This window comes from Diabrotica virgifera, chromosome 3, assembly GCF_917563875.1.
Source record: "Diabrotica virgifera virgifera chromosome 3, PGI_DIABVI_V3a".
Taxonomy (NCBI): Eukaryota; Metazoa; Arthropoda; class Insecta; order Coleoptera; family Chrysomelidae; genus Diabrotica; species Diabrotica virgifera.
Window position 1 is genome coordinate 25,875,177 of NC_065445.1, and position 18,998 is coordinate 25,894,174.

The 18,998-nt window shown below is 32.9% G+C and overlaps 1 protein-coding gene across 1 annotated transcript in view; it reads right to left on the reverse strand.

The window, feature by feature from the left end:
- Nucleotides 1–4,786: 4,786 nt before the first annotated feature.
- Nucleotides 4,787–18,998, reverse strand: part of LOC126881751 (uncharacterized) — a 33,560-nt gene continuing 19,348 nt past the window's right edge. The window contains exon 3 of the mRNA XM_050646222.1: nucleotides 4,787–4,804. Coding sequence (XP_050502179.1) covers nucleotides 4,787–4,804 — 18 coding nt within the window. The remainder of the gene's footprint in view (nucleotides 4,805–18,998) is intronic.

An 18,998-nucleotide genomic window follows, 5' to 3' on the forward strand; every position in this document is an offset into this window, starting at 1 on the left:
TTGACATATTCGAATACACTTTTGCTAAATATATAATATCGAAATAATGTAAAAATAATATTTTAGTAACCTACAATTAATTAATATGTTCTTCTTATCATCCGTAACTTTAGGCATGTGCTCTTAAACAGACAAATCTTTGATCTTTAATAACTCAAAAAGAATTGATTTATTTTAATAACATGATATAACAAATTTTACTTATAATTTGTCCCTCTATCGATTTGTGGGGTTATTTTTAATAAAATAGTTTTCACCTCCGAGAAGGGGTGGTATCCACCCCCAGGGTAAAAGTGCAAGTTGGCACCAAATCATTTTTATTTCTTGGGGTATGCTCTAACTAGTCACCAATTTTCATGCAAATCGATGGAGGTTTAACAAAATAGGAGGTGAAAACCTTTAAAGACTACACTAACTTTCCAGTTTCATCCCTTATTGCTACTTCCTGTATCCACTGAGGTGCCAGCCTGAAAGGGGTCATAATTATCAATATACAATAGGTACATTTCACATGCCAAACTCCATATTACTTATGACGACGATTTTTCGGTTCTAGCTCTTAGACTATATCAGCCAAATGGCGCTTGTTTAAGATGGGCCCCTAACGTGTTAAAGTAAGAGAATAGAAAAACATATTTGAACACACTGTGGACAGGCAACATTTCCCAATACCTCTGTAAGGGTATGTTTGTATGATTCAGGATAAATTTTATGAAGAAATTTTGATGAATTATAATTTAACATTTAACATTCTTTAACGGCAGAAAATATAGGTATGTTATGCATTTAATGAAGTTATTGGATCTGTGCGTCCACACTGTAAATTCCAGTGAAGTGTTGATTGCTATCAGCGTTCTTTTTACAAGTCAATTTAGAGTTCATAAGATCAAAAGAAAGTAGATATTGGTATTGTCAGGAAGCGAAAAATGTGTTTCCTAATTAAAGATTTAAAGTTCTAGTTGAAAATTACTCGTATTATTAAAACGACAAACTAAATTAATTAATTACAATTCATATTCCATTATTTATATTAATAATTTACGTTTGAATTTATTATTTACAAACGTTTATTGATTATGGTTTGATGTAGCAGTAGCAGCAATAGAGAGTCTAATATTTACTTTTCTGTTTTAAATAATTAAACTCAGTCTAATCCCTCACATGTATCATCTAATAGAGTGCTAATTGAACTTGTCTTTATTTTATTGTTCAATATTGTAGTAATATTTCACAGCAAGAAAACGCATCGTCATCAATAGCCTTATAGTAGGGGAAGAAAGTATGCTAAATGTGCAGTCACTCGAGCGCTTTCGGGACCTATTGGGTTGTGAAGAGTAGGTTCTAAAACCAAAAAAAGTTAAGTAAAGTTTTCCATTTTAGTGGGGAATTTCCATTTTTAATTTAATTTTCCATTTCCAACAATCGTTTTTTCTTACTTTTTTCTTTCTGATGGAGAACAAGCCTACGTTCTTTCCGATGAGGCTCCAATAAGAGCCGAAAATCGCGATTCAGAGGACTGGACTGCGCTCCGTATTCTAATTGAAAAGTAAGATTGTTTTGCCTTCGCATTGCAACTGAATTAGAAATAAAATTTTTATTTTATTTTTAAATCGTTTTTTCCGATTATAGCGTCATCTATCCATAATTCGAAAAAATGTTTCAAATAAAAGTTACTTGTTTTTACGAAAGGAATCCGAATCTGCAATAAAAAAATGGGGGCTTCTATTTAAAATTTTAAAGTAACCCCCACCCCACATCCGTAAGGGGTCGTGTTTGGTGCCATTCGATAGATTTTTGAAACATATTGAATAAGTGTATTTTTCAGTTTTTCAATCTGATGTTCATTTCGCGAAATATCGCGGGATTCTTATTTAAAATTTTAAATTTACCCCCCACCCCTCTCCGTGGGCAGTCGTGTTTGATATCATTCGATAGATTTTTGTCAAATATTGAGCACATATTTTTTAGTTTTTATATCTATCGTTCATTTCGCGAATTATTCGCTTTTTTCTTGTGAAACTTTGTGACACCCATTTCCTTACGCCACGCCCAAATCGTCAGATTTTTGAAATATACACTGTTTTGCATGTACTTAACTTACCATATCTTAATCTGACGATTTTGAGTTTTTCTAAGGATAGATTTATTTTTTCGGCCCCCCTTAACGAACTCCCCTGTGTTTAGAGCCAATATATGGTAGAGGTATATCTACAGGGTACCAGGATTCTCCCCATATGATAATCTGACGCGCTCGAGTATCTGCAAAAATCCCCGCTTGGGCTCCCCTACCATTACAAGTATTCGCGAGTTTTTGCCGCGGTTACTATTGAGTTCCAATTTTGTCGGTACTGTGCCACTATTTCTCATTGTTTCACTCCTACTTTCTCTAGATCTTCTCTGATTGCATCTTTACACCTTTTTCTAGGCCGTCCTACAGATCTTCTCCCATCTGGTCTTTTCCAAAACACGTTGTTTATGAAGGCGATATATACCGGGTGTCCACTTATATTTTCCCCCATTTTAACTGCCTATAACTTCTAAACGGCTCAAGATAGAAATATGCGGTTTTCGCTGAAATGTTTTATTTTAGTAAAAGTTTTGTCTGAATGGATTGAATTTTTTATATCGCTTTCAAATACGAAAAGAAAAATGGCGGATTTTTGAAAAAAACGTTGTTGACTTTTTTTAATGGAACACCCAGTATATTTTTTTGTAAATTGAAAGAAAGGTCATTCACCTATCCAGCTATATAAAGTTTTTCAAAATCGGTTGTCAAATCACTGAGTAATTAATTTTTAAAATGAGAGGTGCAACGTGGATATCACATACCTATGTAAATAACATAATATGTGATTTCCACATTGCATCTCTCATTTTAAAAATTAATTGCTCAGTCATTTGACCACCGATTTTAAAAAAGTTTATATCGTTGGATAGGGGAATGATCTTTCTTCAAGTTTTTAGGTAAATAACCATTTTTTATGTCGCTTTTAAATAAAAAATGGCGGATTTTTGGAAAAATAACGTTGTTGACTTTTTTGATTGAAACACCCAGTATATTTTTTTTATAGCTTGAAAAAACGGTCATTTACCTATCCACCGATATTAAATTTTTTAAAATCGGTTGTCAAATGACTGAGCAAATAATTTTTAAAATGAAAGATGCAATGTGGAAATCACATAACATAATATCATTTTGCTTAGTTATGTTATTTATTGTAGGTATGTGATATCCACGTTGCACCGCTCATTTTAAAAATTAATTACTCAGTGATTTGACAACCGATTTTGAAAAACTTTATATCGCTGGATAGGTGAATGACCTTTCTTTCAATTTACAAAAAAATATACTGGGTGTTCCATTAAAAAAGTCAACAACGTTTTTTTCAAAAATTCGCCATTTTTATTTTCGTATTTGAAAGCGATATAAAAAATTCAGTCCATTCAGACAAAACTTTTAATAAAATAAAACATTTCAGCGAAAACCGCATATTTCTATCTTAAGCCGTTCAGAAGTTATAGGCAGTTAAAATGGGGGAAAATTTAAGTGGACACCCTGTATAATATAGAAATACTATTTATATATTACAAAAATCCATAAAATCCTTTATATTTATATTATATTTATATTTTTTTATTATTTAGGTATATATTACAAGTGAGTCCCTTCTTCTCGGCATTCCTTGATCCCTTGTCAGGACGTGACGATATTTTGAATATTAAAAAAAAAACAATAAAATACTTTATAAAAGGTATATATTTAAAATCCCTAAAAAGGGCTACATCACAGAACTAGTTTTCGATTGGTTGACCAATCATCATCAGTGCTTACGTGAAGTTTACATGCTAACCACCAAGATATAGTTTTACAAAAATATGTGGGTCAAAGCCCTTTACAAGTAGTCCGTCAAGGAAACATCGGTTAAAAATGCTATCTGGACGTTTAAAATATTTATTAATACGCCCCATACATCTGAGCTTTGGTTTTACATGTTCACATGGTGACAGTATAACATCCATGCTTAAGATAGCATTTTTAACCGATGTTTCCTTGACGGATTACTTGTAAAGGGCTTTGACTCACATATTTTTGTAGAACTATATCTTGGTGGTTAGCATGTAAATTTCACGTAAGCACTGATGATGATTGGTCAACCAATCGAAAACTAGTTCTGTGATGTAGCCCTTTTTAGGGATTTTAAATATATACCTTTTATAAAGGATTTTATTGTTTTTTGTATATACAGCCAACTACACGAAAACGTTTTCCTTGTGGATTTTGAATATTGTTAGCTTGCTGTAGCCATGAGTCATGAGCTAAGATCCTGTGCGCGATGAACATCTTCATGTAGGGATTTTCTCATCAGTCTTCATTATTACCTTTCCTTCTAGTAGCAATAATGGTTCCATAGTCTCCGATTTTTTGTGGCATGTTGCCGAAGTATATTAAGAATGCTCGTTTCACTTTTATGATAGCCTATCTTTCCTATTACGCTCTTCCAGAATTGCCAGGTTGGTTCTGTCCATGCTGTTCTGTCCTTGTTGTTTTCCGTGATACGCGTAGAATTCTTCTGTAGACTTTTTGTGAGTTCATGTTTCAGTTGTGTCTGTATATGTAGCAATTGTAAAAATAATGGCATTGACCAACATAAACTTTATTTGTTGTTAGTGTTTACAATTTTAATTAATTTAGCTGTTGTGGTTTTCGGCCAATTCTAGTCTACGCTTGATTTTTGAGAATACATACTTAAAAGAACATATTGGTATATTTACCTTGTAGCATGGTTCAAAGGGATTGTATTACCTGTAACAAAAAAAATATTAAATTAATACAAATTAAATATGTATAATATACAGGGTGTTAGTAAATAAGTATGAAAAATTTTAAAGGCTAATTCTACATGAAAAATTAATACCAGTTTGCTCTATAAACATATGTCCGCAAATGCTTAGTTTCGGAGATACGGGGTGTTGAAATTTTTATTTCAAACTGCCAATTTATTTATTGCTCTAAGACCAGTTGAGCTATGAAAATGAAATTTGGTGAGTTTTAGGAGGTAGTTATTACCAATTTTTTGACAAACAATTTAGAATGTTGTATTCATCATTGTCGCGCCTACGAGCAATGGTCTGAATTTTTTTAAAGAAATAAATAGTACGCCACTGAGATATTTCGAATTAAAAATTATTTTTTAATTCCATGTCTAATTTATGATAAAAAACCTTTCTTGCCTTTTTTTTTCATATAATGCACCGTTTTTATGCAGAAAAATAAAACATCTTGGCGCGTATTTTTCATTTCTTAATACATCATCAAGAACTATCCAATATAATAATACTAAACTAGAACAATAACAGAAAATATTACTAATAAGATTTCAACTAGGTGCAAAGCTGCAAGAAATGTTTAAAATGATCTCCTTTACAGATAACAGAAGAATTTTATATTCATCATTTACGCGCGTACGGGTAATGGTCTGAATTTTTTGAAGAAAAAAATAGTACGCCACTTTGAATTCCTCGGACAAAAAATCTTTCTTTCCTTTTTTTCATACGAGGCGCTGTTTTTATACAAAAAAAAATAAAACATCTTAACGCTTACCAAGTATTTGAGGTAGTTTCCATATGCATAGAAACTGGTACACGACAATTAGACCGAAATCATTAGACCGAAAGCAGTAGACCGAACTCATTAGACCGAAAAGCACTTTACCGAAACCTCACTAGACCGAATAGCATTAGACCGAAATGGTAAATAAATTTAAAAAGTTTGCAGTAAATTATGCTAAGATTTTGTATATCTGTCTTTTTGTTTATTGTATTTTTTTTGTATTATTTTATATATAGACTGTGTAAATTGTTACTCTGTGTAGTCTGATATGAAATAATTTTCATCCGTTAAACAAATTAGTGAAGGTAAAAATAAATTAAGGGCAGAGTGACGTTAACACCATTTTAACTATTTATAATAACCATCCAAATAACATTTAGTTGTAATTACATTAGTCTTATCTCTTTTACTGCGACAAATAAGAACTGCTTTTCGGTCTTCTGCTGTTCGGTCTAGTGAGGTTTCGGTAAAGTGCTTTTCGGTCTAATGAGTTCGGTCTACTGCTTTCGGTCTAATGATTTCGGTCTCTTTACAGTAAACCATAGAAACTTAGTTCAAATACTTTGTAAACGTTAAGATGTTTAATTTTTTTGCATAATAACGGCGCCGCATATGAAAAAAAGGGAAGAAAGATTTTTTGTCGTCAATTGAACGAGGAATTCAAAAATGATTTTTAGTTTGACATATCTCAGTGGCGTACTATTTTTTTCTTCAAAAAATTCAGACCATTACCCGTACGCGCGCCAATGATGAATATAAAATTCTTCTGTTACCTGTAAAGGAGATTATTTTAAACATTTATTGCAGCTTTGCACCTAGTTGAAATGGTATTAGTAATATTTTCTGTTATTGTTCTAGTTTAGTATTATTATATTGGATAGTTATTGATGATGTATTAACAAATGAAAAATATGCGCCAAGATGTTTTATTTTTCTGCATAAAAACGGTGCATCATATGAAAAAAGGCAAGAAAGGTTTTTTATCATAAATTAGACGTGAAATTTAAAAATAATTTCTAGTTCGAAATATCCCAGTGGCGTACTATTTTTTTCTTTAAAATAATTCAGACCATTGCCCGTAGGCGCGCCAATAATGAATACAAAATTCTTAATTGTATGTCATAAAATTCGTAATAACTACCTCCTAAAACTCACCAAATTTCATTTTCATAGCTCAACTGGTCTTAGAGCCATAAATAAATTGGCAGTTTGAAATAAAAATTTCAACACCCCGTATTTCCGAAACTAAGCATTTGCGGACATATGTTTATAGAGCAAACTGGTATTAATTTTTCATGTAGAATTAGCCCTTAAAATTTTTCATACTTATTTACTAACACCCTGTATATTAAAATATTCTTTTAATTTTTAAAATTTCTTTTAGGAATAGGATGAATAACTGGAAATATTTTTTGTTTCAGAATAAGACGCTTCAGCAAAAATGATTAGGTAGAAAATGTACCTAATTTAAAAATAGTATTTATCACATTTTTAAAAGAAAACATAATATATATTTTGTTTTCTTTACAAACTTTCAGACGAGACAGGGCTTATCAATGCTTCTCATTTCTTCGGGCACTTGTCATATGTCGTATGTTAATATTATCAAACAACATAATTATTCGCGGTGTGCAAGTACTTTGAAAGGATACGAGAAACGATCGTGCGCAAATATCGGAGAAATATTGAAACTATCTGAAATAATTCATATTGCCAAATTGAGGTATATTTCATACCTACTGTCATTGAAGAAGAAGAATTATATGTAGCGCCGCAATATTGATATGATATGCAAATATTATATAACATTAAATTTAATTAATTGTATTTTGCTTGCAGTACTGCATTAATAATTAATTTTATTTACTGCATACAATTGTTTACCTTTTAATAACATAACCTCAGTCTTAATTTTTCTTCTTATAACTTTTTTGGGCTGTGGCCTTGAGAATTTATTGTCCAGCAACTAGGACTAATGCAATTGGCCAATACAATTAAAAGTGCGAAAAAAATTGCTGAGCTATGAAACCAGGTGTCGCTTTTCCGAACTTGCACGGTTCCAATAACAAGTTCCCGAAACAAATGAGAAACGTTGAAAAGCCCTATTCGACAACAAATGATAATAGAAAAAACAATAATAGATGAATGACATCGAAAAACAAGAGCTACTATGGTACGGACACGTGAGACGAGTGGAGGAAAGAAATGAAAAAGGAAAGAAAAAAATGAAAATGTGATTACTTTCTTATTTTAAAAATCCAATTTACTAGTACATACATTCTATTTATTTTATTTGTAAAATTCCTCACATTTATTTACTATTCTAACGTTTTGGCAACGCTGTGGAGTTCCGACGTCAGAAATCTTGAATGACGTAAGCTGATTCTTGTAGTAAAAAACCATAGTAAATAAATAGGGCTTTTCATTCACAGTCATTTGTTTCGAGCTTCTGTCGTGTGTCATGTGTCATATAATATTAATATATCTACGTCATACGTTATTCGTATCTACAACGATGCAAACCAAAGACGTATGACGTAGATATATTAATATTATGTGACACATGACACTCATGACAGAAACTCGACACAATTGACAGTCGATGAAAAGCCCTATATAATGAGTTTTCAAACTGTCAACTATTTATATTATATGAATTTATAATAGGTGAACTTTATACAGAGGTTCAAAATCCAGAAACAGGTCGATTTTTATTTTGAAATTAACATTTTTTGACATATTATATATATATATATATATATATATATATATATATATATATATATATATATATATATATATGTATGTCATAATAGTGACGTAATCAATTTGAAAGGTTATTCCACTGTCTATTCAGTAATACAGTGATGAGCGCGCTAAATACATTGTGAAATAAAAACAGACGAAACTATTAGAGGTGGAAATTATCGATATAAACGTATAAATTAACATTACATTACATAGTTTCCCACCTTTAGACTTATCGGAGCAGTATGACAACTGTCACTGTGACAGGAGAATTTTATAAAATACTCCTGTCACAGACGTCTAAAGGTGGGAAACTATGCAATGTAATGTTAATTTATACGTTTGTATCGATAATTTCCACCTCTACTAGTTTCGTCTGTTTTTATTTCACAATGTATTATGTTTTCCATCTTTTGCATTATTTTTTCGCTTATTAGCGCGCTCATCGCTGTATAAACATTAATATCATTTGTTATACAGGGTGGACGAAAAATAATTTTTGAATTAAATTAAATGACGCAAAAAGAAGGGTGTATGTAATAAATTTAACTTAAAATACATTTAACTGCTGTCAGAAAATATGAAAAAAATGTTTATTTAATAAATAAACATTGCTTTCCGCTTAAATTAAATGTCAAACAGCCACCCACCTGCCTCTTGGAAGATTAAACATTTAATTTAAGAGATAAGCATTTTTTTCTATTTTCTGACAGCAGTCAAGAAAGAAGAAGATGTATTTTGAGTTAAATAAATTACATAAATACTTCTTTTTGCGTCAATTAATTTAATTCGAAAAATATTTTTTGGCTATCATGTTTATAATCATGTTAATGGTTAAATTATTGAATAGAGAATTGAATTCACTGTCCCTATTCCAATTTAAAAAAAATCATCGATTACGTCATCACACCCAAATGAATGCCTATTATGGCATATATGCAAAAAATCATAATTTAAAAATAAAAATCGACCTGTTTCAAGATATTTCTCCAAAGTGACCTATTCTCAAAAAAAACGAATTTACTCCATAATTTTGAACCTCTCTGTATATTTAAGAATACATTAAATAGTGAGGCACTGGGAATAAATTAATAACATTACTATTTATTATCAGGGCCGCCGAGAGGAATGGTCGGGCCCCGGTAAGAAGTGAAGAGTGGGCCCCCTGCAAAAAGTGAAGAGTGCCCCCCGGCAAAAAGCGAAGAGCAAAAAAAATTGTTTAATTTTTCTAGAAATAAAATTAATAAAAATAAATACATACCTAATAAGAAACATTTCAACTATAAATTTTATTAGTATTGATAGTGAAAATATTTATAATACAGGCGCTCTTTGAGTTTTCTGATTCGCAAATCTGTCTATATTTTCAAAAAATCGGATGATTTTATCAAATCATTCTTAACGAACAAAGTTGCTCGGTCAGTTAACCAATCCTGTTTCATTATAGATCTCCTAGCATTGTTTATGCGTGTGGCCAACGCCAATTCAGTCGAATTCGGGACAAGGCTAAAAAAAATAACTGAAATCCGGGACTTTTCAATGAAAATTGGGCCATTTTTTTTAATATAGAACTATAATACCATCATTTGATTGATTATTTAACATTTTTATGTTGACAATGATATTTTGATGGGATTAAGCCACAATTGGATATAATGATAATGACGATAATTAAGATACAGAAACGAAAAAAGTCCACAATTTGAGTTTTTATAGAACAATACATAGGCGTAACCAGGTGGGGGTTTTGGGGGTTATAACCCCTCCATTGGGATCTACTTTGAGCTCTATACTAACACCATTATATGTGTTGTTGACAAATCAAGGCATTTCGAAGTTGTACCCCCCTTCCTTAGAATCATCCTGGTTACGCCGTTGCTATAATATCACTACTTATATAATATGCATGCGTTTTGGATGTGGTATTAGTATTACACACTATGCGTTTAGTCTGGTGCAGGTAGTAAGCGCGTACCGATGACTCAAAACGCATCCGCTTCCAACGCAACCGGACCGATCTGTCACACTATGCGTTTTCACCGGATGCGTCGGAAACGCATCTGGTCAAAACGCATAATGTGGCATCGGCCTAAGGATCTTTCCGCTTCTGCAACCTGCAACTGTCACCGGTAATGTGCAAAATACTCTTAAGAGGATCGGTACGTATTTTCGGCTGCAATGCTATTCAAATGGGGATTCATTTTTTTCGAATCCTGAGAAAACTAATAAGTATTTTTGAAAATTTTAAACGCAGAATGAAAGATTACGTTATTAGCGAGGGCCGAAAGTCCCTGAGAACTTCTATAATGTTTATTTTAATAAGTTACAGGGGTGAAAAACTAAGAGAAAATTTAGTGTGATTTTTAATTTCAAATATATCATTCAAAATAAACTTTTTATTTGTTCTAAGGGACTTTCGGCCCTCGGTAATAATTTGGTCTTTCATTCTGCGTTTAAATTTTTCAAAAATATTTATTGGTTTTTTCAGGATTCGAAAAAAATGAACACAATACCGTGGTAATATTTTCCAAATCTATCTTTGTCTTACAACGCACTCAGCCGAATATATGTAATATTGTCAGAATATATTATCAGTGACAATTTTTAATATTTGACATTGCATCGGGAATGTGTTGAGTTATTGATTAAATATTATTGATATATAGTGTATTTGATAAATAATTGATTTAAGACGTGAACTTAATAAAAAGTTATTTATTGTGTATTATTTGTGGAAGATCCTAGCAGAAAATACATCAGGATAATATATTCTGTGATCCAAGTATTTTGTTGTTAAAGATGTTCAAAATTGTAAGCGTTCCATAACAATATATTATTAAAAAATCACTTTAACACTTTTCCTCTTTTCTCGATTGAGTATTAGTCTTTGTTGTACAAATAAATTATTACAGTCACGGAATACATAGTTAGTGAAAAAATTATCACATTTATTAACTGAATTAATAATTTGCAATTATAAAAATAACAGTTATCCAAGAACATTCAAAACCCATCTCTTTAAATTAATGATGACATTTTCAAGTAGAATGACATTCTAGTAATGTTTACATATCCATACCAGTGTGAATTTTACTACACGTAATTTGCCGTGTAAAGACAGAAAAAGTAGGGATACACGTAAAATATTTGCGAATTATGTACCCATAGCCTTAAACGACGTTATGAAATAATGACTTCAATTTGAGATGTTTAATTTTATAGACAAAGCGAAAACGGCGGGTTCGTTGGGAAAAATATTCCCATGAGATATTTTTGCATAATCACATTCGTGAGACATCCCAGAATAAGGTTCAAGAAGTCGCCCACGAGAAAAGTGGGCCAATTTTTTTTAACAATTTTTTTTTAATCAAATTGCAAAAAATCAATATTTTGGCCCAGACTAATTTTTTTTAGGTTTTTTGGACCATTCTGGACAAAAAAGATCTCTTATAATTTTTCTCTAAAGTTGATCTTTTTCGAGTTATAAGCAAGTTAAAATTTGAAAAACGCGAAAATGGCTATTTTTAAGGCTTAATAACTCGGTCAAAAATTATTATTTTGAAAGTCAGAAAGTGACTAAATCAAAGTTTAAAGTCGCCGTTACATGATCCTGAAGAAATCTGTGTCATTAATTTACTACTAAGCTGTTATTTTTAATTAATAACAATGAGTGGTTGTATCGTATTGACGCTGCTGTAAATGTGAGTGCGAGTAAGATGCACAATTGGACTGCTGGAATAGCTTCTCTCTCGCACTCAGCATTTACAGCCCCGCACACGTGCATGGCGCTTATTATTATTACTTAAAAATAACAGCTTAGTAATAAAATAATGACAAAAATTTCTTCAGGATCTTGTAGGGGGAGCTTCAAACTTTGATTTAGTCATATATTGACTTTCATAATAATAACTTTTAACCGAGTTATTAAGCCTTGAAAATCGCCATTTTTCGTTTTTTTCAATTTTAAATTGCTGATAAGTCGAAAACGATCAACTTTAGAGAAAAATTATAAGAGACCTTTTTTGTCCAGAATGGTCCAAAAAATTAAAGAATAAATTGTTCGGGCCAAAAATATTGATTCTTGCAATTTGATTAAAAAAAAATTGTTAAAAAAAAATTGGCCCACTTTTCACTTGGGCGACTTCTTGAACGTTATTCTGGGATGTCTCACGAATGTGATTATGCAAAAAAATCTCATGGGAATATTTTTCCCTTCGAACCCGCTGTTTTCGCCTTGTCTATTAATAAGTAAATCTATTGGAGAAAGATGAGATTCACCAATATTTTCATTATTTGTCGCTCTCAAATAACGAAAAATTTCATCTATCAATTCTTCACTGATGTCATTATCAATTTTTTTCTTAATATTGTCATCTTCATCTCGGAATGTCCACAAAATGTTAAATAGTGAATGAATTTCATTTACCGGGTTAAATCTTTTGTTTAAATTGCTTATAATAATCTATGACAATATTAAATATTTCACAGCGAAATATTGCGCCGGGCTCAAAATTATCAGTAGCGTTATTACTAGGCCAAGGCAAATCATCAAAAAATTCGCAGGCTTCTTGCATAATTTTTCTTTATTTGATGTAAATTCTGGATGTATTCCATAATTGCTGGGCTGGCAACTAATTTAGATTCTTCAACAATGGAGACCATGAATTTCTAATTTTTTGTAAATCTTACATTTTAGTATGGTATAACTAGACCCAAACCCAGACATCCAAAGTGAAAGTTATAAAGTTAGTGTTAATGCCATACTCTGCATAGAGTACAAAGACTCGTTTCATATGGGCTCTCTGAACCGCAAAGTGGAATGTTTTCCTGGCGGTGCCTTTTGGTATGTTATACCTGGGTTAAGCAGAAAGCTTGAATTGAGTCGAAATTCATTTGAAAGTTATCCCAAACCCAGACATCCAAAGTGAAAGTTATAAAGTTAGTGTTAATGCCATACTCTGCATAGAGTACAAAGACTCGTTTCATATGGGCTCTCTGAACCGCAAAGTGGAATGTTTTCTTGGCGGTGCCTTTTGGTATGTTATACCTGGGTCAGTGCCGGATTAAGAGGGGGGCTATGGGACTATTAGCCCCCGGCGGTAAATTTTGAGAGGCGGTACGTCGCGTCGCTCCCATCACGTTTTAATTCTATATGTGGATATTTCAAATTTATGGGGTTGCAGCCTATGGAAAGTACTTCTTTTTTTTAGTTGCTGAAGAAATTTATGTTTTTTTTCTCAGCTTCAACTTACAGATGGAAACGACTCACTGATCTATTGAAAAATTGTGGCCATACATTTGTTGAATATTTGTTGGCTATCCTCAAGCAAACAATGTACACGAAAATATGGCTACGTTAGAATTTGGTATTTATATTGCCTTTTGGTTCGAGGTACTGGAAAGAACTGACCTAGCGAGTAAATCTTTACAAAGCGCAAATATGGACTTACATACCTACATGTTCGTCTTTGCTCATACAACATAGCTCATTACAACATTTTACGGATCTCCTTCGTGATAAATGTAACTTATTTGAACAAAAGGGACAGATCACAACAAACGGAATACAGCAAAGAAATTAGAAGTCGCAAAAAATAATTACAGTTTGGCGAAGCAGATACAGAAGAGATCCTTACACCGCAAAATAAGATTAGAATCCAAGTGCTGTATAAAACAATTGATTATTTGGCAAATAATCTGAAATCTAGGGGAAAAGCTTATGAAGATCTTGCCATCACTTTCTCATTTTTATTTTCTCTACCTCTTTCAGAGGATAACGTGATTTCAGACGAAGTGTCGGTATTAGTGAATATTTATTCGAACGACTTAGATCAGGGGTGGGCAAATACTTTTAAGCGCGGGCCAAAATGACATTTTCAACATATCTCCCGGGCCGGAAGACTATACCGTGAATGCACGCTGTGTACGCATCTTTTTGGTTGAGTTTTTCCCTGAACTGCCCAAGAAATTTTTTTGGCACAAACGCTATAAGTAATATTTTAAAACATTTAGACAAAGAAATTTGACGAAGAAGAATTTATCAACGGGCTGGATAAAGTAAGCAAAAGGGCCGGATCCGGCCCGCGGGCCGGCTTTTGCCCACCCCTGACTTAGATACATCTTTAGCAAGTGAGTATATTCAATTAAAACATTTTATAATGTCACTACTAGGCCAAGTTGAGTATAAAAATCCAACAACTCACAGTGCTACTTTTGTGATCGAGCTTTTGCACAAAAATAATATAATTGCAACCTCCCCAAACGTAGAAATAGCACTAAGAATCTTATCGTTGATGGTTACTAATGCAACTGGTGAAAGATCATTTTCCACTTTAAAACGGGTCAAAAATTATTTGAGAAATACGATGACGGAAGAAACATTAAATTCGTTCGCTGTTTTAAATATTAATAATGATCTGCTTACAAAATTAGATTTTAATAAAATCATCGACCTGTGTGTAAGTAGGAAGTCAGGAAAATTTGTTTTTAAATAATTATGTTAATTTACTTTACCTACAAGTTGTGAGTTTGTGTCTTTGTGGCTTTTTTTTATATATTTGTAATAAATTACCTAATAATATTAAAATAGTTTTAATGAATTGTTAACCTAAGACGCATCTATACCTACTGGAGAGTGGAGGTATAGTATGACCTAGCCCCCGGCGGTCCATGAACTAAATCCGGCACTGACCTGGGTTAAGCAGAAAGCTTGAATTGAGTCGAAATTCATTTGAAAGTTATTCTCCAACACCAAATTGTTCTATATGGTCCACATAATTTTCAGAAAAAAGTCACACCATTTTGAGCGTCGGGTTTGGGGGGGGGGGGGAGAAGGGGAGAAATCGGTAAATTCGTAGTTTTTTACGTTTTTTGTAAATATTTCTAAAACTATACGATTTAGCATAAACAACCTTTTATACAAAAATGTTCTACAATAAATTTGCCCGCCAAAACGAGGCGGAGAAAAACTACAACGGAAAATATACGACCTAATAATAAGGATTTGGGAAGAAGAAAGAATGCCCGAAGAATAGAAAACTGGATGGATATTTCCGATTCTTAAGAAAGGGGACACCACAAAATGTAACAACTATAGAGGAGTAACACTGTTAAACAGCTGCTACAAATTATTGACATCATTAATCAGACAAAAACTCTCAAAACACATTGAAACTAAAATAGGAGACTACCAGCACGGATTTAGGGAGGGAAGGTCAACAATAGACGCAGTTCACATAATCACACAGTCAATTGAGAAATGTTACGAACATGATATCGACTTACACATCCTTTTCATAGACTTCAAGCAAGCCTTTGACAGCTTAACAAGACCCGACCTAATAGAAGACATGAAAAGCCTAGATATACCAATGAAACTTATAAAGCTTACGAAAATGATAATGAAAGGATCGACTGCAGCAATAATTACAGATAACGGAATCACCAAAAATATAGAAATAGCAAGTGGAGTACGACAAGACTCTCTATCAACGTCACTATTTAATGTCGCTATAGAAGGAACAATAAGAGCTACAGAAATAAAAGGTACGATCAGAGCTTATTTTACTTCAAATCAGGCCCGAGGCACTACACAATTTTCGGGCCCCTGAATATAATTTAATAATACCTACCTAATAAAATCTAACTTTTTTAAATGTATTAGGTATCTAAGTATTTAATAGGAATATAGTTGCACAAGAAAACAAAATTTTTATTAACAATAAATAAAATTTATATTTAAACAATTAAACATTGTTTAAGGGGATAGGCGCAAACTTTCGGCTTCAATGCTATTTAAATGCATTCGTTTTTTTCGAAGGCTGAGAAAAGTAGTAAGTATTTTTGAAAAATTTAAACGCAGAATCAAAGATTACGTTACTACCGAGGGCCGAAAGTTCCTGAAATCTTCAATAATGTTTATTTTAATAAGTTACAGGGGTGAAAAAACAGAAAATTAAGTGTGATTTTTAATTTTAAATAAGTTATCTTATTCCAAAGAAACTTTTTATTTATTCTAAGGGACATTCGGCCCTCGGTAATAATGTAATCTTTCATTCTGTGTCTAAATTTTTTAAAAATATTTATTAGTTTTTTGAGGATTCGAAAAAATAATGCATTTAAAGAGCATTGAAGCCAAAAGTTTGCGCCAATCCACTTAATTATAACTCTTATTGTTACCATTTATCATTGTCTGTTCGTAAAATGAAAGAATTTTGAAAATTTGTTTTGTTATTGTAATAAACATGTTTTGTTTGGTGATCTTTCCGGGCCCCATTCAAATACGGGCCCGAGGCAGGTGCCTCACGGGCCTAGTGGTAAAATAGGCCCTGGGTACGATTATAACATCGACGTCGCAACTTGTGGCGTATGCTGACGACATAGCATTAATTAGCAGAAACCTAAACAGTTTAAAGGAAGAATTTAAGAAGTTATGCAAAGAAGCATCCAAAAGGGGTTTAGAAATAAATCAAAACAAAACAAAATACCTAATATGCTCAGGAAAAAACCCAGTTAATATGATAAGCTTAAATATCGGTGAATATAAATTTGAAAAGGTAGAACATTTTAAATATCTTGGAGTCTCAGTTAATGGAACTAATGATAGAAGTATCAAAATTAATGAAAGAATCCAGGCAGGAAACAGAATCTACTGGAAATACAGTAACTTCCTCAAAGATAAGAAGCTTACTCAGAATACAAAACTGAAAATCTACAAAGCAGCAATTAGACCAGTAATCACATATGGTGCTGAAGTAATGTGTCTGACACAGAAAGAGGAAGAAAGATTGAGGATCCTAGAAAGGAAAATAATTCGGAGGATAGCAGGACCACTAAACTTAGGTAATAATGAATTTAGAAAACTCATGAACCACGAAGTAAGAGAACTTCTGAAAGGAGAAGACATCGTCAGATTTATCAAGGCACAGAGACTCAGATGATGGGACATATAGAAAGGAGGAATCCAGAAGCCGTTATCAAGAAAATTGCCAAATGGAGACCTGTATCAGGCAGAACAGGAGAAAGACCCAAAACTAGATGGGAGGACCAGATAGTGGAGGACCTTAAGAAGATGGGAGTCAGAGAATGGGTAACCAGAAGCAAAAACAGGAACGAATGGAGGAAAATTGTAGAAGATGCCAAGTCACACAACCAATTGTAAAACCAAAATGTTAATGCGGATTGATTCACCGCGACAAACGAATCGGAAGAGCCCAAAGAGGGCGGCAATCACTCCGCTAGGAGTGTAGATGCCATGATGATGATTCCAAACCGTCTACTAAAACTGATGTTGTTTGATTCCAATACAAATTTGCAATTATGCTAACATATGTGCCAGCCAAGCCAGTGTCTCTAAGAACTTCGATCAATCTAGAGTGTCTTTTGGATCAAATGTCTTTTGGAAGTCAATAAAACAACAGTACATGTCTACAGATATATCACGACATCTGTGAGCAAGTACGTTCATCCCAGACAATGTCTCTCTCGTTCCAAATTTTAGAGTTCTTGTAACCGCAATTCTATATCTAGCTGTTCATTTTTATTCTTATTAAGTACATACTTACTTAAAACAATAAGAACTCAACTCAATAAGTAAACCAATTTTTAGAATTATCGAGAGCTCGTAATTACATGAGAGCTCTAAAATTATCGATTTGTATCCCGAGTGACACTTTGAGAGTTTTAATTTTGTCAAAACAAATTTAAATTATGTCAAAACACATCGATAATTTTTAAGAGCTAGAGAGTAATTCAGCAAGATTATTTCATGAATAAAACTGTCTTTTTAAATTATTTTAACTAATATTTTATTGTTATCTTCTCCTGAATATTTGCTAAACCTGTTTCTTGGTGTTCTCTGTGACCAATTGTAAAACATTAAATTGTCATTAATGTCAAATGCAGGTCAGGCCATGTAGTTAGGGTGTTCACATTGTTAAAATGGCGTGCACCCTATACTCCATGCTATGGCATGCTAGACGAGCCATACAGTCTGTAGTCAACACCCCGAAGTATGAGCGGGAATACAAGGTGTATCAATACTCATACGCTTATGAAACGCACCTGGCGGATCATAAAGGCCTTCACATTTTGCTCTTTTTCAACTTGTCTTGAGTGAAATGTCTTTAATCGTTCCTATATCAGCCTCTCTTGGCTAACTCTTGTTTCTTCCGACCCCGAATGGCGATTAGGTTTCCGAAGGCAGCTTTAGGGCAGATTAGGGCATTTCTTTCTACTACATATTCTTCACCGAAAGATTGCCGGTATAAGCAATCTCCCACTTGCTGACCAACGGCTTCGGGCGGATGAATTGGTAAGTGGTAGGGCACCCTTTTGTCCTGAGGTTGTGAAATCGGCCCCGAAGGCGAATGAACCAAATATTTGGTCAACGGTATAAGGATGGGGAAGCACAAGTAAGTAGAGCAAACACCCCATTAATAATCCAGAGCGATACGCCCTAGTCAATCAATCGTGGTAATGCTCAACACTAAAATAAATTCCGGAGTAAGTCCTCCGATCGGTTCTCCGGGGAAGACAGTTTTGAGTTCACCACAAGATAATAAATTGAAGTGCAGAAAGAATATCAAGATCTGTACATGCAATGTCAAAACCTTATATAAAGCAGGAAAAATTAACAATG